This window comes from Falco naumanni, chromosome 2 (genome assembly GCF_017639655.2).
Source record: "Falco naumanni isolate bFalNau1 chromosome 2, bFalNau1.pat, whole genome shotgun sequence".
NCBI lineage: Eukaryota > Metazoa > Chordata > Aves > Falconiformes > Falconidae > Falco > Falco naumanni.
The window spans coordinates 105,468,175-105,492,657 of record NC_054055.1 but is presented as its reverse complement, the minus strand read 5'-3'; the positions used below and the strand labels follow the sequence as shown (position 1 = coordinate 105,492,657).

Below are 24,483 nucleotides of genomic sequence, written 5' to 3'. Positions count from 1 at the left end.
TTGTATCCATTTCTGTATCTTAAGGTAGAATTTCACTTGCAGAAGTGAATAAGCCCATACAGTTGTGTGGGTTTTTTTAAATAACCAGAATCTTTTACTTCTACCTATTAATTCTTCCCCAGTCAACTTCTTGGCTACACATTATCTGTACTACACTCAACCAACAAAGATTTTCCTTGAGCATACCTGCCAGTATAGAGTTTTCCAGGTGCTTCCTGAAGAGATGGATTATTGCGGTTGTAACTACCTGTTTAACAATTATATTTTCAGGAACAATTTGAAAATGTGAGATATGAATTAGACAAGGGTTTAGCTAGGTCTTTGCTATGGCACATAGCAGTCTGACTGCTCTCTAGAATATCACAGGTCCAGAAAATAATCTGTTAAATAAAAAGTGATTATCTGTAACTCAGTTACCCTGTGTTTCCAGACTGCAGCTGATGAAGTTCCAGGATACACTTCCTGACCTGATGACAGGGATGAAATATTTACATGAAAAGTGGTTATATTTTGGAAATATCAAATGTATCTTCGGTATCTTTTGATGTACCTTTTGAGAGTAAAATTATATGCAAGTTAATCAGTACTAATATTGTTAATACTTCTGTAACAGTGAGCAGTGATTTCCATGTCATGGTCATATTATTGAAAGCCCTGTGGAGAAGGACTTGGGGGTACCAGTGGATAAAAAGCTGGACATGAGCCTTCAAGATGCACTTGCAGCCCAGAAAGCCAATCTTACCCTGGGCTGCATGAAATGAAGTGTGGGCACCAGTTCAAGAGAGGTGATTCTGTCCCTCTACTCCACTCTGGTGAGACTCCATTTGGACTACTGTGTCCAGCTCTGGAGTCCTTAGTACAGGAAAGACATGGACCTGTTGCAGTGAGTCCAGAGGAGGGCCATGAAGGTGATCAGAGGGCTGGAGCACCTCTCCTACGAGGACAATCTGAGAGAGTTGGGATTGTACAGCATGGAGAAGAGAATGCTCCAGGGAGACCTTATTGTGGCCTTTCAATACTTAAAGAGAGCTTATAAGAAAGATGGAGATAGGCTTTTTAGCAGGGGTTGTTGTGATAGGACAAAAGGTAATGGTTGTACAGTGATAGAAGGTAGATTTAGCTTGGACATAGGGAAGAAATTTTTTGTGATGAGGGTGGTGAGACTCTAGAACACGTTGCCCAGAAGGGTGATAGATGCCCCATCCCTGGAAACATTCAAGGTCTGGTTGGATGGGGCTCTGAGTAACATGATCTAGTTGAAGATGCCCCTGCTCATTCCAGGGCATTGGGACTAAATGACCTATAAAGGTCCCTTCCAACCCAAACTATTCTGTGATACTGTGATTATCAACAAAAGCATGACAATACTCTCTGCTTCATCCTCCTTACAAGTCATTGTCCGATTAGCACAAAGTTTATTCATTTACTTATATGTAAGGTACTAACTTTTGTTGCTAAACTGAGGAAAATATGACACAGAAACAATGAGTTTCTTCTAGCAGTATGAGCAGAAGGGGCTAGATTCTTAATATACAAGGGCTCTTTACCCTATTCTGGCAGTCAGGATTGTCACAGTCTCAGAAGATTAAAGTACATACCTGCAGTGTGTATACTAACATACAGGCTCTTTACACTGCCAGAAAAGTTCAAGCATATCTAGACATCAAGTCCTTTATCTGTTATACTAGGCTAGGAGAGTTTACATCTATCCACATGAACAGGCCATCGTCTTATTATTTAGTCATAAACAAAATGCTCTTTTGAGATGCTAATCCATTATGTTTGCAGATTTTTGTAAGTAACCATGGATACAGGATGCTTTGAAGACTTCAAGGAACTGGGAACATGCTGTCAAATGTGTCTCAGTAGTGGTAGTCACTGATAATTAGTTCTGCCTTCTCTTTGCCGACTTTTGAGGGAAGGGACCTTGGTAATTAGTTGTGCGCAATGTATGTGGTTAATATGATGATATGAATCTAAGACTCTTTTAACAATTTTTAGGAAAGATGGATCAAAAGAGCCAATAGTGGAAATGAGAACGGAGGATGAAAGAATTACCAGTCATGAAGATGGGAGCCCAGTAAATGAGCCAAATGAGACAACACCTCTCACAGAACCAGAGTAAGTAGCCTGATGTTCTCCAGAGCTTCACACAAGTCCCTCCTGACTGCATGGATGCACGGGGCTTCCCATGCTCTGGGAAAGGGAGATAAACAGCATCACCAGAGCAGTGTGCTGTGGCAATGCAGTGTAAAAGTGTGATTTTAATTGATCTAAATCATGGTACATCACATACAGCAGCTGAGGTTATCACTAGATATTTTTCTCTTTCTGTGACCCAGAGTACAACCACATCTGGGCATTTTCCAGCCCTTGGCAGTGCTGTGGTAGCAGGAATCCTGCAACACATCTTTTACACTACCACCTGTTTGGAACTTAGCAAGTATCCAGGGAAAATTTCTAGCCTTCCCTGCTGCCCTAACTCCCAAGGAGCTCCTTCTGTTCTCTTGGTGAAAACAGACCTTGTGTCAGGGCAGAGGGTACAGGCAGCCTGTGCTGCCCTCCACAGCCCACTGGTCCCCCCACCCATGGACCAGGAGCCCCACATCAGCTCCAGCTTTGTCAGCAGCCTGTGCCCAGCCCTGGCCCCAGTAGGAGACAGACCTGCACCCCGCTGCCACCCGCAGCTCTGCCTGCTGTAATCAGGGGCTGGAGTGTGAGGGCAAGGCTCTGCCTGCGCTCTCTGGCTCTCATGCTGCACCAGAGCTTGCCCCTGCTGCTCCCCTGCTGCTCCCAGCCAAACTCCAGCCCACATGGGGAGCCATGGCCAGCAGAGGCAGGTCACAGCCCTGCCACCTCCTCTCAGCCGCAGCACCTGCAGTTACCTCGCACCCCCAGCCCTCCTGACCCTTCAGGGGTGGCTGAGCAGGAGTACAAGGATGGGTTTAGTCATTTGCAACTGATCTTTACCACCTACCCAGCCATTATTAACTACTCTGTGGGAAAAGTTTCTTGACTTTCAGGAATGTCCTCAGACTGAGTCACACACAGATCCCCACACGCACCCTGAATGTAGTGCACAATGATCCCATGCTGCAGAAACCCAGCTTCCCACAGGGTGGCCCTGCTTTCAGTCATGTAGCTGAGAGTTTAGCTTGGTATTTAAGTCCATGTGGTGTAATTGGATTAACAGTGCTGAAGGGCAGCCCCTTTGCTTGGTTCCCCCATGCCCCCTTCCCGCCCGCGTAGGCTCCTCCCAGCACAAGGCTGCAGCAGTTCTCCCCTGGCCTTGCAGGCCCTGGCTGCCTCCTGAGGCACAGGGACCAGCCTCGGGCTCCGGGATCCTGGGTGCCAGTGGCCAGGTCCACTCCTCCGTGTTTCTGCTCCAGCCCCTGGAACAGATTAAACTGGGTGGAGTGGTTTGTGTTTGTACCTCAATAGTACTTTTCAAATCCTGTGTGGAGGATAAAGCGACATTTGTGATAGGGCACAAGCAAGCCGGTATTTTGCTAAGTTTACTATTACAATGAGAGCTTCTGAGATTTTTTTTTTCCTTCTGAAAATTTAGTTTGAAGAGAAACTAGTATTTTAACAAAGGTGATGAAAGTACCTTTCCTTCTATTGACAGCCAACCCAGTGTTGTTAAAAAAACATGAACTGATTACTCAAGAGTTTAATTTCTGAGCCCCCAAATTTGATTGATTTGAAATTATTAAAGAAAGCTCCAAATTTTTCTGATTTGAGCCTAAAACTTTTAATGTGTTGTGAAAATCTCCTAGTTAAATCTGTCAGGGCTATGAAGACACTTCTGTATAAATACAGAAACTCATCTGTTGATTATTTGATGGACCATGCTGCTTTTTAAAAGGAGAGGATGTTCTTATAAAACAGTCTTTTGATCTTTCTGAAAATTCACCAAAATTGCCTTCCTTACCATTATCTAGAACTGCAAAAGCCAGAACTTTTAATAAGGGAAAAGCCTGTCTTACTCATTTTTGTTGGCATTTGTAGTACATGAGAGGGTACTACACTGCACATTAAGCTATATACTTCTTTAAAAGAACCTGTACCTGAAAACTTCAAAGATCTGGTAATTAAATAATTATGGAATTTGTTGAATGACTAGTTATATGTTTGTTCTTCATATTAGAATTTATAATTAGGTGCACTGTAGAGAGCCTGCAGTTTTCTAAGGAGTCAGGAATGTAGTTATAAACATTGCACAAGTCCAGTGAGCCTTGGATATGTTAGTGGCCAAGGCACAAGGGCCACCTATTTTCATGCTTCAAGACTATTTGTAGCACAAGATCTTGCAAATACAAATGAGATGCATCTAGCAAGGAACATGATATCAGCAAAGATTTAAGTTCAGTTCTTCCTGCTTGTCCCAGTCATTAGAACAGCTGACAGGAGTGAACTATGAGAAAATTAAAATAAAAAATGTGTTATTATCTTAGGGGAGGGAGAAAGAATCAGTCACTAGTGGCACGAAAAAATAACCACATCATAGGAACAACTGATAAGGAGTTTGATGGGTATTATGTCCTTGGGAGAATAGGACTGCTAAGATTAATAATTATAACCATTTCCTCCTTGGTAATTTCATCTCCCACAACCAATGGCAAAAGGCAGCAGTCCAAGGTACAGCTGGACAGAGGTCAGCTAAATGTTCAAGACAGTGTCACATAGGAGACCAAAGATGAATAGAGCATCACACAATCAGGACATCTGAAAGGACACTGGTACTAGGAGAGCATGGAAAGACCTTCTGCTCAGACACAGGGCATAACTGGTGAAACACAGAAGCAACAGAAAGTATGGGTGAGATGTCACTGAAGGAAAGGAGGACACAATAGGGTAGAAGTCTCTCAGTAGGAATAACAAAAAAACACATCGTCAACAGCAAGGGCTATCAGCCAGAAATGGCATATGCTGGGCAGGGCAAAGATGACATGCGGATCTTGGAGCGAAGAGCTTAGTCTGCAGGAAGGAAGAGTTTCAAGGACCTTCCAGACAGGCAATGTTCATATAAGGTGGGATTCATTCTAATTATGGCTGCCCTAAAGGTATACAAGATAAGCTTTCAGTTTAAATTATATGAAATATTTTGAATAATTAGTTAAATTGTTTTGAATAACACCAAATTATACTCAGAAGTTTAAATGCACTTTAAGCATTTGTGGGAAATAATTAATAAAGAGATTACTTCCTCTTACAAAAATAGAGTATTTTTATTATATTGCTCAGCATATTATACAGCAGTCTAAGTTTTACCTTAACTCAGATGATTCTTGTTAAAGCCACGTTTGGGATCCAGTCGTGACAGATGAGCACAAAGCACTTTTACCTGCAAGTCAACAAGTTTTAATAATGCTGGCAGGAAATCAGTTTAAGCTGTGCATTTCACATTACGTTTCTGAAATATGATTAAAATACCGCAGCAATGTGGGACTATAATTGCACTTAGTCTGACATTATTGTATTTCTAATCTAGGTTGAGTTTTTCTTAGTATTAATGAAGCTGGGTGAATTCTGGTATCAGAATGGCTAGGAGACATTTTACTATAAAATAGGAATGTAAACATTCTATTTAAGGTTTTGTATGTGTAATATAAGCTGTCTATTGCAGTTAGGCCACATGCAGTGCTGGAGGGAGTCAATATGATTAATGCTTGATAACAGCCAGCATCTGATTAAAGCAAAAGAACCTTTTAAAGTTCTCTAGTCATCTGTTTGTTTTTTGTTGTGGGTTTTTTTGGTTTGTGTTTTTTTTTTTTTCAAAAAAAGCATTTATCATAAAATGTTTTAAGATTTTAAACTGTCTGACCAGCTGAAAAGTATAGAATTATTTCAGATACTTGTAGCTAAATAAAAATTAAGGGTAGGCAAATTGGTGTAATTAGAACATTTAAAGTTTATTTAATTAATTAAAAGAGGAAAATGATTGAATCCATTAATATAGATTGAATATTAATTAATATTTTAAACAAATGGAGAGAAAAATTCCAGAATAACAAAAAAGTTATCATAGTCAAAAAGGATAATGTCTAATAATAACTGAAATGATAACTTCACATCACATCATAAAAAACCCCACAAGTTTTCGAAGACAATTAGGTCAAAGAACAGTGAAAGGACATTTTGATGAGGAAAACTTGTGTCCTGGTTTCGGCTGAGATAGAGTTAGTTTTCTTCTCAGTAGCTGGTACAGTCTTTGTTTTGAATTTAGTATGAGAATAATGCTGATAACACACTGATGTTTTAGTTGTTGCCAAGTAGTTCTTACTCTAAATCAAGGACTTTTCAGTTTCCCATGCTGGGCCAGTAAGCAGGTGCACAAGAAACCAGGAGGGAGCAGAGTCAGAACAGCTGATCTGAACTAGCCAAAGGGATATTCCATAGTATAGAATGCAATGCTGAGTATATAAACTGGGAGGAATTGGCTGGGAGGGACTGATCGCTGCTTGAGGACTATCTGGGCATCGGTCAGCAGCTGGTGAGCAACTGTATTGTGCGTGTGTCAGTTGTTTTTTTTCCTTAGTCTTTATTTTTCTCTCTCCCTCTCCTCTTCATTAAAATTATTGTTAGTGTTGTTGTTATTATTATTAATATTTTTACTTTATTTCAATTTTTAAACTGTTATTAACTCAACTCACAGGTTGTACCTTTTTCTGATTCTCTTTCCCATCCCACCATGGGTGGTGGAATGGGGGGAGTGAGTGAGCGGCTGCATGGTACTTAGCTGGGGTTAAACCACAACTTGTGAAACTATTTATTTGTAGTTGTTTGGGGTTTTTTTTCTTTTTTCTTCCTTGCTTGCATTGAAAGTGAGGCTAATTGCATGAACATGGATTTCAGTAATATCTAGTATCCTTCAACAGGGTTCTAGCAAATCTTCCTATTTCAGGTAATTTGAAATTATTTCTAACATGCTCTTAATCCACTTCTCCAAAATGAATTTATTTAAAATTCCATACATTATATTCTTTCAACTGTCCGATTTTTACTTTGACTAAATACTTTCTCCCTTTCAGCACCACCTTTTGAGCTATTACTCTGCCTTTATATAAAATTAGATAAAATTAAGTCTTTTTTTTAATAATAGTTTAAGTGCTTTGCATTATCAGGCCTTTAACACAGGTGCCTGCTTACCTAAAATGCATCTCATGAGCTGCATTTCCTCTGCCCCAGTGTTTTATCATCTTTTAAAAAGAGATTTGTATTGATTCTACTGTTTCCATTCTTTCAATGATCGTGTTGTGGGCTGAAATCTGTTTCCTTTGGGTATGCCATGTGAAGCAGACAATTATTAGAGACCTCCCTCTGTGCTCAAAGACAGCTGATATATATCCCACATATTTTACTGCAGTAGTACAAGTTAGTCTTGTCTTTGATTTCTCTCAGATACAGGTTGTGCCATTGTTTAACTTCTAGATAAACAACATCTTTCTTAGTTCGTTTCAGACAGCCTAAATTTCATAAGACTGGGAATTTGGGTATTTCTTTCTTTTGTTTGTTGTTATTAAACACGGTTATTACAAGACATTCCTAAGGGATTCCTCAGATAGGTTTTGAACAGTATATTGCTCTTTGGGATATCAAAGCAATCACAGTGGAAGTTTGCTGAAACATTTAACAGTTATAATGAATAAAAAAGGCATATGCATACTATTCCCTAGTTAAAAAACAGAAAGCAAACCCAAAATGGAATCATGATTAATAGCTATTGTGCCCAGGAGACATTATTACAGGAATGTCTGAGTAAACCATACATATTTTTGACAGCTAACTACTGGCAGTAGGGAATCAATGATTTTCAAGACCTTTTTGAATGAAATCAGTGTTTTGTCTTTCCTGTAAATTAAGGGTGGGGACTCTTGCCATTGGAATTAAGAATTACAAAACTCTACAGGGTTTTCACTGAGTTAGTCTTAAAAGAGCTATGAGATTGTGCGATCTAGGAAAAATAAATTGTAGAGGTTTCTAAATAATGAAATAACTTCCACTACTTCCCTGTGCTATAAGAAGTTCTTTCCTTCATCTGTGTCTTGGCATAACCTCCAATGATAGATGTCTTCTTTTTTATATAAGTGAATTTACATTTAGAAAAAGAGTACAGTCTAGATACAGCAAAAGGCTTGACTGTAAATGTTTCACAGTATCCTAGGGAACGTACATGTCTGTATTGTCTTGGGTCAAGTTATTTGGCATTGTATTGTTTCTTTTGCTTTATTGAAGAAACTGCATTTTGAGCAGCCACAGTGTTCTTATGGTGTGCCATTTAGCTTTTTCTGACTTTATAGAAATGGAAAGAGTTAATAGAAATCTATTTAAAAGCAAAGTACCTTAGTGCTCATAATAAAATAATTGTACATTATTTTAAATAAATTATGTTTCTAGAAACACTGTCAACTGTCTAAACAATACTTACATTGTAGACTAAAATTCCAGATTGCGTTATATATGTGTTACCATGATTCTTCTTTTCTCCTGATAGGAAGCTGCCACTAAAGGAGGAAAATGGGAAAGAAGCTTTAAATCCAGAAACCATAGAAATCAAAGTTGCTAATGACATCATCCAGTCAAAAGAAGATGATAGCAAAGCATAATAAGATAAACTACAGCTGTCTGGATAATGCATTTGGATTGAAGTAACCCTGTGACCAAAACTTTACAGCTGACCTTAATTTCTTGGGAAACTTAAGCTTGGAATAGTTAGTACATGTGTACATATGATGAAACAGTTTCTGTCTACAGTTCCTTTCTATTTTTTGTTAATGGTTTTAGTATGTAGTTTTGCTGACACCAAGTCCCATGGTATAAATTTGAAAAATCTGCAGAATAAGAACTGTAATTTATTATATGACAAAGTATGTCTATTTAGAAGATAGTTACAAAGCACCCCTAACCACAAACAACCCATCAGGTCTCTTCAGATCTTACAGTGCAAGCTACATACATAAAGTGCCATATACTACTGTATTTGTTTCCATTTATAATAAAACAAAAGTTCAGGTTGCCTTTAAAAAGAAAGAAAACCAGTCCCAGTATAATATTTAAGACCTTAGCACTGGCAGACACTCAGTAGTCATTCCAGCTGTGCTTATCACTTGAAGCAAACAAAAACTAAAAGACACTCTTCAACACAGAGCCAGCTCCACCTGCAGTTTCACCTAGGTTCTTCAGTAAAACAGAAAGTTGATAACCAAGTTGTACAGACTGAAATAAAATTGGCTAAATATATTGTAGCAGTATATTGGTCTTATCCTAACTACATGAGTGTGACTCTGAAAGGCTCCAGGATTTTCAGTGCTTCAGGTTTTCTGTATTAAAGTTTTGGAGGTTGCATGCAAACTAAAATGCAGCAAAGGTATAAAACCTCTTTTTTATCATAATCTGGCTTCAAGTGAAACCTTACAATAAACACAAGCTCAAATTAATTGTCCCAACATATATATTTATACATATATAGTATTTTTTCTTCTTTTAGTTCTAACCATTTAGTCAAGGGATAAAACTGCATTTTAGTGTAGTAGATACATTTTCTCCCAAAATCAGTACGTGAATATTAAAAGTTTGCCTTATTAAAGTAGCACTTGTTCATTTATGATTTCACACCCTTCATCTTAACAAAAAAAACCCAGTAAGAACAGATAGAAAGGAGGACTTTGGCTAAACAGTTAGGAACAGTTTTAAATTACTAGTTAGTAGCATCTTGTATTAAACAAAATACATTTTTTCCTGTTGAGCATTCCTTAATAAAATCGTTTTTATTATTCTGGTTAACATGCACCGCTCTGAAATTTGACTGATATAAAATTCATTCATATTTTTAATCATTGATTTAATGGTGCCACTAACTGGATGTATTTTGTTTCCATTCCAGCATACTGTATTTACTCTTTACCACTCTGCGAAATCTTGCTTTGGAAGAAGTAGCTAAACCATATGGAAAACTAGATTGGAAAAATCTGCTTATCAGCATTAAATTGTAGAGTTCCTTGTGGATTTTCCACGTCAAAATCCCACCTGAGTGTAGCTAAGGTGTAGCTTTACTCAGCAAATTGCATCCTCTCCATGCTGTATCTGAATTTTTTTCATATTTGAAGTCTTTACGCTTCCCAGTTTCCCACAGAATGTTACCAATCCTTAGCTGATATTTCGTAGTGATGGCAAAGTGGTTGACTTTTGTGCAGTAAAGTTGGAAGTGAAATGTAAAGAGTGTCCTTAAATTAGGAGGAAAATAGCAGGTTAACCTTGTTAACCCAAGCTTTTGTGCATTTGGAAGAGCTGAGGAGGATATATTTAATTCATAGACCTTTCTTATTTATCAAACAAATAATTTTATGGTTTTTTCTTTTTCAACTTTTCTTCACTTTGGGTAATACCTACAACAAACCAAATAGTTGAGGATAGAAGCATAGCACTGGTGTGGCTAGGATAAGAGGCCAAGTTCCCACAAAACCAGTACCAAAGTGAAAAGAATGGGTAAGAAGAGATAACAATGTGGAATGAAAATCATGAAAGATAATAATGTCTTCAAAGAAGTTCCTTTAAATGCTAAAGCACTACTTCTGGGTGAAGGAGTGATGAAGACGTTCCTTTATGACCTCTCACTGTAACTCCCATGTACTGAGCAGCTGGTACTACCAAATAGCTGCTAATCTATTAAATTTCTGTCCTGTTTCTTTGAGTAAGTACACACTGAGCAGGACTACCCCTTAATCTGTAATTAAGAGAACCAGTTGTCTCATTTATATATATATGAATATCTATTCTTTCTACAAAGTATGTATTTGCAGCTGGGCTTTCTCCCTCTATCAAAATTCAAGGAAGGGACCTGGAAAATTCCAGCAGTTGAGAATAATGTGGTTGGTGTGGCTTCAACATTTGCATCCCACATCATCTCAGACAGTATTTTTACCAGAATGAGGATGAAGGTAGGAAACATCCTCTTCTACCTGCCTTCACAAAGTTAGGTGGTGCCATGCATACTCATTGAAGTCAAGCTTCACTAGGCAAACAGTGCTTTTTCTGAAGCCAGCAAGATCATTTGCACAACAAGGTTCCTATACAATGTGGGCAGAGCTAACAGTGCCTAGGCTCAACTATAGATGCATTTCAAACTTTAGTGCTTCTTATTGAGACTTACACATATAAACTTCATGACCTAACAGCTATGTATTGTTTTTTGGGGGATTAGGTTTGGGGGTTTGGTGGGGGGGGTTGGTTTTGGTTGTTTGGGTTTTTTTCCCTGATATTGCCTTTAATTACAATGTGAAGGAATTAGAGAATTTAAGAGGTCTCAGCACATTTATTATTAATATACCTGTGCTACTCTTTACAAGTAAAATATACTGCAAAATTATTTCAATATCAGGATCAAAATCATTTCCCACTATATTAGATTACAAATGAAAAGCTATTTCCAGAAATATTTATTTTCTTCCTGCTGTTAAGTCTCTTGACAGTTGGGCTATGTGAGGGCTGAGAATTAACCAGTTCTACACTGATGGAATGTCCAAGCATACCTTTTGGTCTGTGTATTAATAGGTTATCTCTTGTGCTTTGACTCTGTGCTGTGCAGGAGAAAGCCAAACTATAACTATGAAATAATACTTTAAAACACTGATATTTGCAAATATTTCCAAATGAGGGACAGCGCATTGTAATTTTTAAGATATGTGTAGAACTGGAATAACATAATTTCTTTATTTTCTTTTCCTATTCTAGACTAAAAAGAAAAAAAAAACAGGTATCTGTATAAATGTCACTTTTACTGTCTAAAAGTAATTTTAAGTGTTAGTATGAAATGTCAGAAGAGTTGACAAAATATAACTATTTGTAAAAGTAATCTGAATTGTTACACTAACATACTCCAGGGACAAGGGTGGGAGGGAGCCATTTAAATTATTCATGATGTGGAATGTGGCAGTGACAATCTCTCTTCAACAAAAAATAAGGAGTAAAATCAAGTAAAATGACTTAGAGCTTCTTGTTATTATTTTTTTAGTAGAACTGCATTCTGATTTACTATAATCGTAACAAAAGTTTTAATTAATGTTTTACAATTTAATATACAAATGTACTCTGGAGAGTTTTTTCTGGGTTTATTTGGGATTTTTTGACTTTAAGATATTTTTTTTTGTGGTTGCAGAAATATTTACTATTCTGGTGATGCTAATGCCTAATGTGACAAAGATTAATTTTTTTAGGCCTCAGTCTTGCAAGAAATTTGTGTTGCTGAACCCACCCCTCGTATGGCACCCCACTGCCATCAGTTGGGTCGATGTAAGCAGAAGAATCAATGTACTTTCATAGGACAGCTTGCAGGATTGGGCCTAATTTCTGTCTCTTCATAGATATATACAACGTAGTTACACAGTGACAGTCATCTACAAAGGCTGTTTGACAACAGTCCCTGGTACAGTGAATTCCACCTGCTGTCTTCAGCCTCTGCATTGATGTTCATCAAAAAAAAGTGGCTTTTTTTATATGTTGGTAATTACTTTATTTATTTAAGTGCCAATCATAGAACTGTAGTATAATAATCATGCCATTTTTCTGTTTCCTAGACCAGATAATGGAAATGTATTTGTGCCTTTTGATAGCATGCCACTCTGCTTTATTAAAGAAAAGTCTTCAATAATTTGTCTACAAAGCCTGTTTAAAATATTTGAAAGCTTTACCATGACATACTTTTCTACTCAAATACTCATCTAAAGTGAACTGGAAGTAGTATTCTCAAGTCACGTAAATATTTTAAACACAAATAGCAAAATCTATTGAGATCACAATTCTAGTGAGGGTCATAGTAGGTGTATTGCTGTTGAAAAGATTCAAGTAGATGGAGCACGAGGGGTGTGTAGGGGTGTTTTGACCAATTTATCAAGTTGAAGAGTCAGATAGAAAGTCTCCTTAGTTCTATTTAGGTACTTTGACCTAAAACATTAAAATCTTTTCTCAAATCTGAGAGATGATGTGGAGCATCTTCCCACCATTTTACCTCTGGAGTAAAACTGCAGTGAATATTTGTTTTGCAGTCATTTGTGGCCTCACCATCTCTGTGTAAGCTGTCATAGGAAGTAATATCTTTGTAGAGTAATTGTTGTGTCTGTTGGGTGAATTCACTCCTGATTTATTAAAGGGCCTCCAAAAAGACCATTTACTGAAAAAGCTGAAGACCCCCATTATCAATTAATCTATGGAGGGGTGCCAAGAGTGCTGCAAGAAAGGACACAATGGAATCCAGGTCCCACTGGGCTTAAGACACAAACTGTCCTCAGTGGGGTCTGAATTTCGTCCATCCATCTCAGCAAAGCTCTGCATGTCCTCAGCTTATGGACTCACTTTTGTGAATCAGACTTCTAGTTGTAAGTGGAACTTAAATATCCTGCCAGGCTCCTGCCAAAATTTTACACAGAGGAGGTTTTCCTATTAGGAGTTTGTACTGATCAGGAAATGTTGATAAAAACACCTGATCACATCTTTATCCCATACATTACTAATGCCCAGAAATAAAATAAAACATCCCTCTAAATAATGCATTGTGATTGCGATACTTCTTTAGGCAAAGACGAAAACATTCTAAGAAGTAATGTTTCTTCTTAAATCCCTTTGTTTAACTTCTGATACTTGTGCTGATTGGTGCAAAGCTACCATGGTTAAATAAATCTTTTTTAAAAAGAATCTACCCCCCTTTTCAGATTTTTTTCATATCATTTCTTGGAGTACCCAATCCACTTGACAGCAATTCTGTAGTGGGGGGGGGAACCACTCACTAAGTTTTAAGTGATCTTCAGTACTTCCACTGTGCATATACATGTGTTCTTTATGTCGTTTTATTTGAACCTGAGCCAAATATAAGCCTTTCTATTACAAATTTGGCTTTGGATCAGGTTCTGAGAAATCAGTTTACCAGTCTCTCTTTCCTCTTAACAGGCATTGTGAGCTTCATGATGTTTGACTTTCAAACTTGATTATTGGCCATTTTTAGCCCAGAGAAATGAAATAAGTATTTATTGCCAAATTTGTATTGGCATCTTTTAAGTCACAGGTGAGATCGGGAGCGGGTGAGATGACCAGATGCAGTGCCACCAGAATTCAGGAAAGCCACTACCAGAGAGAACAGGTGCCAAAGAGTGAGCCAAGAGAGGGCTCAGATACTGGGAGCATCTCTTGCTAGAAGTGACAAGGGAAATGGGGAGCTACTGAAACAAGAGGGCTGTGAAAACCAGAGGAGGGGGAGCATTAACCCTGCTGTATCCTTTAACTCTACCGTGTAAGTAGGCTATATTTTTACAACTAATATGCAGGGTTGGGGAAAGGGAAAACAAATGCTCAGAGTCTCTATAGATCAGTGACAAATATATGTCAGATCCCCCCAGGAGGATAATTTCATTGCTCATGGTGTAGAGTTCTCACTAAGGATTTTGAACTACTTAGATAAGGGTTTTTTTACAAAAAAAAAGCTTTCCTGCTACAAAGAGCACTCGGTATGTATTTGTATGCTGTGTACAGTATAAGCTAAAGCATACCATATATTGTTTTTTTATTCCACACGTTGTCAACAGCCCACTTGCGATATATACCACCTGAATTCTATATTAATAAGTTAGCTACCACTGGAGCTAGTTTGTTTATTGTTTCAAAATCTTATGTCCCTATGAAATGCTGTGTATATATATATATCTCTATACTGTAAAAAGAAGTAATATCGCAGATGCTGGTTTTGTATTTATGAAAGACATTGAAAGTATGGCTTAAAGTATATCGATTATTTGTCACTCTTCACCATTTGTATATTAATAGTAAAGATACTTTTACTTTAATGAAGTGTTGTAGTTACATTTATTTTTGCTAAGTGTCTTTCTGTCAAGATGTCTGATTCAGTAGGAGTCTTCTTGCCAAAAGCAAACATATCAATTATTTCCTCTTCATTATAGAAGTACTGCATAATGCCCAAGCAGCCCTGCAATTTATTATTCTCTTTTCTGTCAAAATACGTCACTGCTATTGAACACTACTGTTGTAGCATCCTGAGTCTCCAACGGAGCTTGAGGCCCATTATTATCAGTCCCCTAAATGTTAGTGCTGAAAAATAATCTTTTTTTTTTCCAAAGAATACCATCGCAACATTTTAAAGGTATTTCCTATAAGCCAGCAAAAGATAGCATCAGCAGAAGCTAGCTTGTTTTGCCAAACTTTGAGCCTTCCAAATGTCTTGTAACTGTGTTAGCACCACCAGGAACTGGTCATAAGAGGTCAGGCACCTTCTGCAATGAAATGGGCTTTTACTGCATTGCTGGTTTGTTTTCCACTAAGATGGAAAACAGGCAAAGCACACCTCAGACAACATAACCACTTCCCTGAAACGGCAGAGGAACATTAGGACCACTGTTTTATCACCAATAAAATGAAGCCTCCTAAGAGACTGAAATCCCATTGAAATGTGCTAGATTGTGTACTTGTACCTAAGCATCAGCTTTCTGAGTGCCACCTAAGCTCTAATAAACCTCACCAGCCAAAGAATGGAGGACCTGCACATAGGAAAAAAAAAAATGTTTTGCCCAACAAAGTCTCCACAGCTGCATCTTCCTTCTTCCACAGATCCTTAAGCTCTGACCCTGCAGACATCTACAGACATGTGCTTCCCTAAATGTCAGTCGCAGCATCAACAATTAGCAAAAGGGACTCCTGGAATTGAAAAACTGAGCCTGAGAGAATTGGTGTTAACAGTTGGTTAATAGAGAGATGGTTGACATCAGTGTGCCACTGAAAGTTTTTCATAGTCATGTGTGTTGATCAGGAAAAGCCAGACTTCATCAAATGATGCATAGATTTAGTTCAGGTATCTCAAGAGTCAAATCAGTTCAGTGCATAGGCCACAGGATAGGTCCCCCTTTAATTTACAGGTGAGCAGTGAATACAACTATAGCAAATTACTGATTATGTAAAAATAATGCACGAATCTTCAGAAACAGACTCAACTTTGTAAAATTCAGCCTTGCTGATATATATCATGCTTTGATGTATTTCAAACATGTTACTCAAAATACAAGTAGAATTATTTAAAAGTATATTCAGGTACCTTGATAAGGAAAATTTATTTACCCATGTCATTAATAGATTAGACACAGATAACGCTGCACACACAACACAAAAAACCAAACCAAACCAAACAAAACAAAAAAACAAACAAAAAAAAAGAAAACACAACCAAAAAAGAAATGTCACTTACACTGCATTCTTGGCAAAAGGTAACTTTCTCATTTGAGCCCTAGCAGATCTAATAAACCAACTATATTTCTAAGATCATTCCTATTTGGAAAATGCTTATGTTTGGGGATACATTTAAAGTTCATTGGTGATATATCAAACACTTCCTACAAAGAAATAGCTCAAAATTAAACTTAGTTTCAGTTAAATTTCTGTAAAAATCCCTTATGTAGCAAAAATTATCTATCAGTCAGATTGAACAAAGCAATGAAACACATCCACAGTTGGTACCACTATAAAGCGTTGTCAGTGGTGCTGCTGAAGAAGCACAATGAACCACATCTGGCAGCAGGATGATCAGGTCATGTAACATTTCTAGAATTCATTCAGACACTCTGATGTTAAGGTGAAAAAAAATTTTGAATTGAAAAGTTTTTTCTACTAAGCAGATGTCATCTTTTAGGACTAAACTAGTGAAGGAGAAATTATATCTTTTGATTTTTAAATTAAAAACGAGTTTCATTGTCTTAGTTCATGACACAATGAATGAATTTTACTTTGGCACTTATTTTATCACAGAGTGGGGGAAAAAAAATCATGTACTTGTATCCAAAGAACTAAATTAGGACAAAAAAAAAAAAAAAAGTGCTGTGACACTTTCCAAAGCAATAAAAAATAAACGTTATGGTTTTTTTAAAGAAATGTTTTCAAATGGATTTACTAACTACAGATATCTTTAAAAATAAAAGAACTTGGAGGATGTAATGACTCCTTGCACAGTGTACTGCGAGTTTAACTGAAAGCACACTTGCAACAAAATTCAAACTACTGTGTAATAAGTAAGGCAGAATGAAAGTGGTGATGTATATTAGAGGCTTCCTATGAAAACTTTACATTATAGACAAATTTTTTCATGAAGCCATTCCCTAATGGGATGAAAGTGTTAATTGTTGCACTGAAGTAATGGTTCTGCCTTTCCTGATATTCATGACATGCCTGGCTGCAGCACTTTGTTCTATCCTTTTCTCTGTAAAGCATACATTCGGTAGAAAATAGTATCTTTTCAAAAATTAAAGACACTTTGTAAAACACAGTTTTCACTTCTGTGAATAAATAAAACACCTCTTGCATAATCTGGTGATATAATACACAGCAATAATGTCACTGCCATGTATACTGTCAGTGTACAGTGGTTCTAATTTCATAAGGAAATTTTGTGGTGTCTGTCCTTCACCAAGGCAACATAAGCTCCTTATGCTGAAACACTCTATGGCCATCTGAAGGATTCATGTTTTTGTTTGGTGATGAAGCTATGGGAACCTGAACATGGTGCATATGTGACCAAAGAAAGTGTTTGGTTATTTTCTGTGAGCTTGATTCCAACATCAGTCCAGGATTTCTGAAGATACCACTCTCTATCTGCAGGTTGTGGGCATGAGAGGGAAGCAGTAATGTAGAGGCATAAAAGTAATTGAAGCCACTCTACCAAGCTGATGAATGTGCTGCTAACTCAACCAAGTAGAAAACAAACACACACACACACACCCAAAAAAAAACAAATAAAAAAAAAATCCTGAAATTCAGTGAAGGCCCTAACTGAGTTAAGTTTAGGCCCTGAAACTCAGTGAAGCCCCTAAATGAGGTAGGTGTAGGCCCTACAAGTCAGTGAAGGCCTTAAACACAATGAAAGCCCTAAAGTGAGAGAAATTTAGAACGTAAAACTGGACAAAAGGCCAGAAATCCAGTGAAGACCCTAACTGAGTCTATGCCCTCAGATTTGGTGTAAGCCCTAACCGAGGTAAGTTTAAGTCCTGAAACTTGGGAAAGGCCCTAAATGAGGAAAGTTTTGGACCCCAGACTCACCAAGTTGGGGGTCCAAACAACACCAAAACAACTAAAAGTTATTATTCAATTTATTTAATGCTGTTGAAAGATAACCATTGTCAAGGTGTCACGAGGGCAGGCAGCTCTCTGGCAGAGGGGGACCCATGTGTGTTCTGGGAGGGTTTGGGAGCCAGGACCTCTCCCACCACCCCCAGCCTGGGAGCGGGGTGGCGGGGCAGGGGTGAGGCAGCTGGGGCAGCCCCAGCCCCAGTAAGCCCACAGGGGTGATGCAGAGCCAAAGTCAGCCCAGGTAGTAAGGTTCAGCCTGGTCTGTGGGTGCAGCTGGGATGGGGACAGTCTACCTGAAGTGCTTCTGGGGCAGGGACTGATGGCCCTGCAAGGCTGGCATGGGGTCCTGGGTCATGGGCAGGGTGGGGGAAGCCCCAGGGTTGGGCAGGGACAATCTGGGCTGTCAGGGCCTGGACAGTCAGAGAGGAAATTCGCAGAGCGAGAAGTGTATATATTCTCAGACTTGGGTTAAAGGCTTAGGAGGAAAAAAACATGTTTTGGAGATGGGAATTGCTTAAGTGCCCATTGCCAACATGTTGAAGCAATAAGGTGTTGATCATTCTGATGATTCAGGTTAAGCATTTTCTCAACTGAGAAAAGTAGTCTAATCGTACTCTTTGCAGATTGCTTTTGTTGTATTTTGTGTGAGATCCTTGGGAGATAAGCTCCTTGTACTTTGTAATTTGTCTTAAGTGGGAGAGCAGAAGACTGACAGAGAGAAAGGCTGAAGCACTGGATTAGGGGTCAGAGGATCCAGTTTCCATTTTGGATGCCAGTTGCTTGGATTGTGCAGATCAATTGCCAGTACAAAGTAATGTTTCTTTTCCTTTCCTTGTCTATTTTGTGCTAGAGATTTATGGACCCATTTATCTTGCTGATTTCTGTGAGACTACGTGCAATAAAAATAAGAACAAGCATAAACTGTTTGCAAGATTTAAACCGTAGATTAAACGTGGGTTTTGTTGGGTCTCGTGGCAGTGAAATCTTTTTGCTGACGCTTCATGAAGTGTTAGTATGCTTGTGCTTTAATATATCAGAGCATTCGATTCTTGAAATACAGATATTACTGATCACATTTAGCACTTGAGTTGTTACCACTGTCTGAGCATGAGGACAATAGGCAAGTCCTGGACAGAGGATATCTGTATGAATGATGTTCAAGTGGCAAGCTAGCCAAAGCAGACCTGTTATCAGTAATTGTGATACTGTTAACTTTACCCCAAAGAATTCTGAATTCTTTTTCAAGTTACGAGAAACTGAATGTCCATGCTAGGCTTCAAAAACCTGTGGTGTCTTGACAGATTATGCTCTCTGTTGAGACATATTGCTCTGAAGGGCTGCCAGTTACTTCTATGTGAAAGGGCAAAAATGAATTAGCTTATCATTCATAAAACTTATTTCTTCCCTACATTCATAAAATTTCATAAAAAATCATAAAATTTCTTCCCTACAGCAGACCACTCACTCAAATTTCCTTGGAAATGCTTAAGTAACAGACAACAAAGGAAGCACTAACTTAGCAGCAGTATTTCCCATAATATCTTTTTTGCAAACATACTTAACTGTCTGTAACTGCAAAATTAACCTCTTCTAGGATTTCTTTTTTTTTTTTTTTTTTTCCTTACTAGGCTTTTTTGAGGGCAGCACTATAACTTCAAAGGGGTTAAACAAATGCAGGTGAGAGGTGACCATTTTGCAAATGGCTGGTGCTCCCAACTTTGTTCTTTCCCAGAGGTAAGTATGTTTAGGTGTTGTTATAGTTTTCTCTCATGTTTCTAAGAAAAGGAGTTATTGGTAGAGGGACTTTAACAGGCAAACTTTTGTTAAACAAGCTTTATTGTTTAGATACTCTAGCTTGTATTGCTGGAGTATCTAAAAACCCCCAGCAGGCTGAGGTGGTGTGGAAACAGATTTACAGTCACAAAAAGTCAAGAGTCAAAAAATAGAAAAGTAGGGGAAAGAGGAGAAGGGAAAGCCGACAGAATAAATCAATATGAAATCTATACTGGGGGCAATAATTATGGGTTTAATAATGTTTAATCATATTTTATTCTGAAGAGGAGTGGCAAGAGTGAGGGAATTACCAGGACTTCAGTGAAATGGTATACAGTTAAGCAAATGATGTATTAGATGGTTAGTGAAAGCAATTAGAGTTAAAAAGTGTAGAAGTTTAAGTGAAACCAAAAAAAAGTAATTTTTTGGCAGAAAATAGGGGGGTTTTAAACAATGCAAAGTGATAGAGATCTATTACGCTGACCTGGAGAAGAGTGAAATGTTACATGGATACTGCAGGAAACTTGTGCTGCGCTGCTGGGGGAGTGGGCAAATGCCTGCGTAAATGATTATCTTTGGAGGGTGTGTAGACTTTCTAATCTGATACTTTTCACTGGTAACCCCCGTTGATGATTAGGAGAATTTTACCCTAATTCTTCATAAGTTTCCTGATATAACTTGTCACTCTTCCATACAGTGGCTGTATTTCCTGCTTAGCTGTTATGGTTTTCCTGGGTGTGCACATTGATGGTAGCTTTATCAAATTCCCGATGAAGTCCTGCTCCTGTCTTACTTTGGTATGCTGGTGAAAACTGATGTGCCTTCACAGTGGTTTATTAAAAACAGACTTCACAAAAGAAGCAAAGGAGGGTAAAGCCTGTGTTCTCACTTCTTCCAGTCTTCAGCCTTGATCTATTGTAAAGCCACTGGAAGGTATAATTTACAAATTGTACTAAACCAAGCTGTTCTTTGTGGAGTTTTTTTTGTTTGTTTTACTTTTTTGGTTTGGGATTTTTTTGGTTTTGTTTTTTGTTTTTTTTTTTTTTTTTTTTTTTTTTTTTTGGTTTTTTTTTTGGGTTTTTTTTTTTTTTGGTTTTTCCCAGATATTCCTTCAGGATTCTGACCTGCATAATGTGAGTCTGTTCTTATAGTACTGAACACAAAACTGTCACTGAAACATTTTTCTTTTTTTCTGCAAGCAATTCATTTCCTCCCTCTCAGGCTCTATTTCACTGATTTTACTGACAACCATGTAGCATCTAGGTGTGCTGCAAAACCCTATCTGAGGTAGAATTTTTGCAGAATTCAGATAAATCGTATTCCCTGCATCTTGTCTTTTTATGGATTTTTTTTTTTATTTTTAAGTAGCCTTAGGGATGGATTAAGCTCAATTTATATAATTGGATATTTATTCCACTGTGTCCCTGTCAATCCTGAATTGTAAACAAGACAAACACAAGAAGCATACTGTATCTTCTTTCTTCCTTTCTCTGTGCACAGGCAATTTCTTGGGGCTTTGGACCATTCATGTACCTATACATTCACAACCCTATTGCATGGCTTCTAGTTCTTACCATATTTGTGGTCATAACAGCTCCATGGCTTTGATGTCAAAAATGTGTCAGGCAGAAGTTTGTCCTTGAACTTGTATGTTTTACTCCAGTCATTTAGCTGAGCAAGTAGGCAGATCATAGCAGTGTGGTGGACAACTGAGCAAATGCATCATTAGAAGATTTTGGTGGTACTTGTTTTTTTCTTAGCAACTGCTGCCTCAGACAGATGTGCCCTCTTAGTCAGGTGGACTGGGAGAAGACATGACAGTGGGATGCCAGGCTTTGTAAATGTTTATTTGACATTAATTTTTATGGAGACAATTTAAGACTACAATGAGTATATGTAAAAGTTTCCTAAGGGTGCAGGCATGGTGCCTTTCTGTGATAAGTTAGGTGAAGAGTCTTTCATACCCCCCCTATCAGCAATCAGTTTTGTCTGGGTGGAACTATGCTGTATTGCGGTTAACAGCAGTGAGCGTGTGAGCTAGCTAAGTGCTATTTTGAGTTTCTTTAATAATATGGATTAGGCCTCTAGCCCACAGTGGGCTACTGCTGTCATTGCAGTAAAGGGGTTAAATGATTTAATCTGATTTACCATTTTTATTGTAACAAACTTATCTATTGGAATAGGGTTGACTTACATTTATTTCTGTTTACTTGGCTCTTGCTAGACCTGCTTACAGAATGATGATGTAATATGCTTGTCTTAAAAATCTCTACTACAGTAGAATAACAGGTACTTATGTAAAAAATGGCTAGTTCGTGGACCTTTTTTTATTCATACACTTTCTTTTGTTAATCCTCACTTGTATCACTTCAAGTAAGTTCAAATCAGGCTGTGATTTTCTAGAAGCAAAATGGACTGTGAATATCTCCCAAAATCCTGAAAGCATTGCAGTAGGTGATACTGTTAAGATACTAATAGAAGTTGCTGCCTCCTTGTATCCAAGGGTGTTTAGAAAACATCCAGTGTATTTGGTAATATGAAATACTCTCTAAAAACTAGTTCCAACTCACACTAAAATGAGTTTCTGTCCTGTGTCTTCTTTACAGCCAAACTGATCAATCTTTGTTTGCCTGTTACTAGGAGTCTGTTAACAAGAGATTGTCAGTCTCATGGATGGCTGCTAGCATATAGTAAGAGATATATTAGAATATAGCAGAAACTTGCAATAACAGTTGCAGTCTCTTCTCCTTACTACCTTTGTGCCACTGCACAAGCTGCCATCACATCATGCTGCATTTAGAATTACAAGGACTTATAATTGCCTTTAAAAGAAATTTCAGCTTGTAAATGAAGATATACCATATTTCTGGATTTCATAGGTTATTGGGGTAAGCTTAAAATATAATAGCAGTGTAATTTAAGATTTTATTAGATCTGAGTTGGGATGGATGTAGACTACTTATACATAACCTCTAGGAACAGCTTCTTTTCTGTGTTCTTATGTTCCACTACATGTTACTTTTTCATAGCATAAAAAAAGAGAGCATTTTCCCAAAGCAAAGGTTTTCAGCTTGTTAGATACACAGATAGATATGGATTGTTTGTTTTGGGTTTTTTTCTTAACAGTTTAATTTCTTCAGTGAGAAAAATCTGCACTTGCATATGAATTGAGATAGATTCATCACTCACTACACACTACAAAATATTTCAGAAATAATCATAATTGCTTCCTTTTCATCACAATATTGTACCAGCTTGACTTCTTTTGCCAAGCAACCTTCTCAGACCATCCAGAACTGCCAAAACATCTGAGATAATACGCATTCAATTACAGCATTATAAAGATAAACCATCTGTGCTAAGGTTTCCAGTGTTGCATGAGAATGAAAATAGGACTATTCAATATCCCAGATAGGTTTTTATAAGTCCCAACATGACATAAATGAATTGAGTTAAGTCAGTCCCTAGAATTGTTAAATGACCATCATAGATTTTACCACCTACAATTAAAACAAAAATTAGAAAGACTATGTTGGATATGCTGTGGAATCCATTGAGAGTGAAGTAAATTGTTTCAGTGCATTCAATGGCTAGTAATAATTTTATCAAAGCTTCACTTTTCTAATGGAAACAAACTCAATCCACATTTGAGAAGTCTGGAAGTAGGCTTTCTTTATTTATTCACCATACATGTTTTCTCTTATGTCCTGCACTTAACTTCAGTAAATCTGTCTTTATACAGGTATAACCCATTCCTTATGCTGCAGTCTCTCTGAGGTTCCTCTGGCATTGACAGGAACAAAGCTGTGTGCAGAAGATTAAGTGCTGTACGCCCCACGGTTGGTTCTTTATATTCACTGATGGTTCATAAACAAGTCTACATCTCAGTACAGCTCTTGCCTAAGATTATTATGTATATACATTTTAAGCAAGGTCTGCTATATTTGCTAGAGCTAAAATAAACTTATTAGTATGCAAGAGTTAACATAGTATGCTAATTTAAACCCATTTAGTTTTTTTAATTTTCACTAGAATGATTTCTACCTTTTGTTAAAAATAATTAAAATCCTCCACTTGTGCAGCAGCATGGGGGGTTAGATAGAGGGAGAAGAAAAGTTCTCACTGCCTAGTTAGTTATTGTTCTAACAGCATTCCCAATGACATAAATAGAAATATAGTGCATACAAAATGTTAGGTATGGATACAAACCAATTTCTGTTACATGCATACTGTGCTACACAAAAAATGGAGCAGGAAAAAATGGATCAGGAAGGCAGAAGAAAAAGCTGGATAGTGAGATGCTGAAAAGAGAGTTATCCCATAAGAAAAAAAGTTTTGCTTTGGTTTATTTTCTGTATTTTTCCAGTTATAAAACAACCTCTTCTGTGATCTAACATTAGACCATGCCAGGTCTGTTCAATTGGTGTGTGATTTCCTATGTTAGTGAAGAAAGGATCATAGAATTATAGAATTTTTTAGGTTGGAAAGCACCTTTGAGATCATCAGTTCCCACCATTAACCTGGGACTGCCAAGTCCCTCACTAAACCATATCCCTAAGCCCCACATCTATTGGTTTTTTAAACACTGCCAGGGATGGT

The 24,483-nt window shown here is 37.7% G+C and overlaps 1 protein-coding gene across 1 annotated transcript in view; it reads left to right on the top strand.

Moving 5' to 3' along the window:
* NCAM2 (neural cell adhesion molecule 2) overlaps window positions 1-2,125 on the top strand; it is a 289,954-nt gene extending 287,829 nt beyond the window's left edge. Inside the window, exon 17 of the mRNA XM_040582866.1 lies at window positions 2,002-2,125. Coding sequence (XP_040438800.1) covers window positions 2,002-2,125 — 124 coding nt within the window. The remainder of the gene's footprint in view (window positions 1-2,001) is intronic.
* The last annotated feature ends 22,358 nt before the right edge of the window (window positions 2,126-24,483 follow it).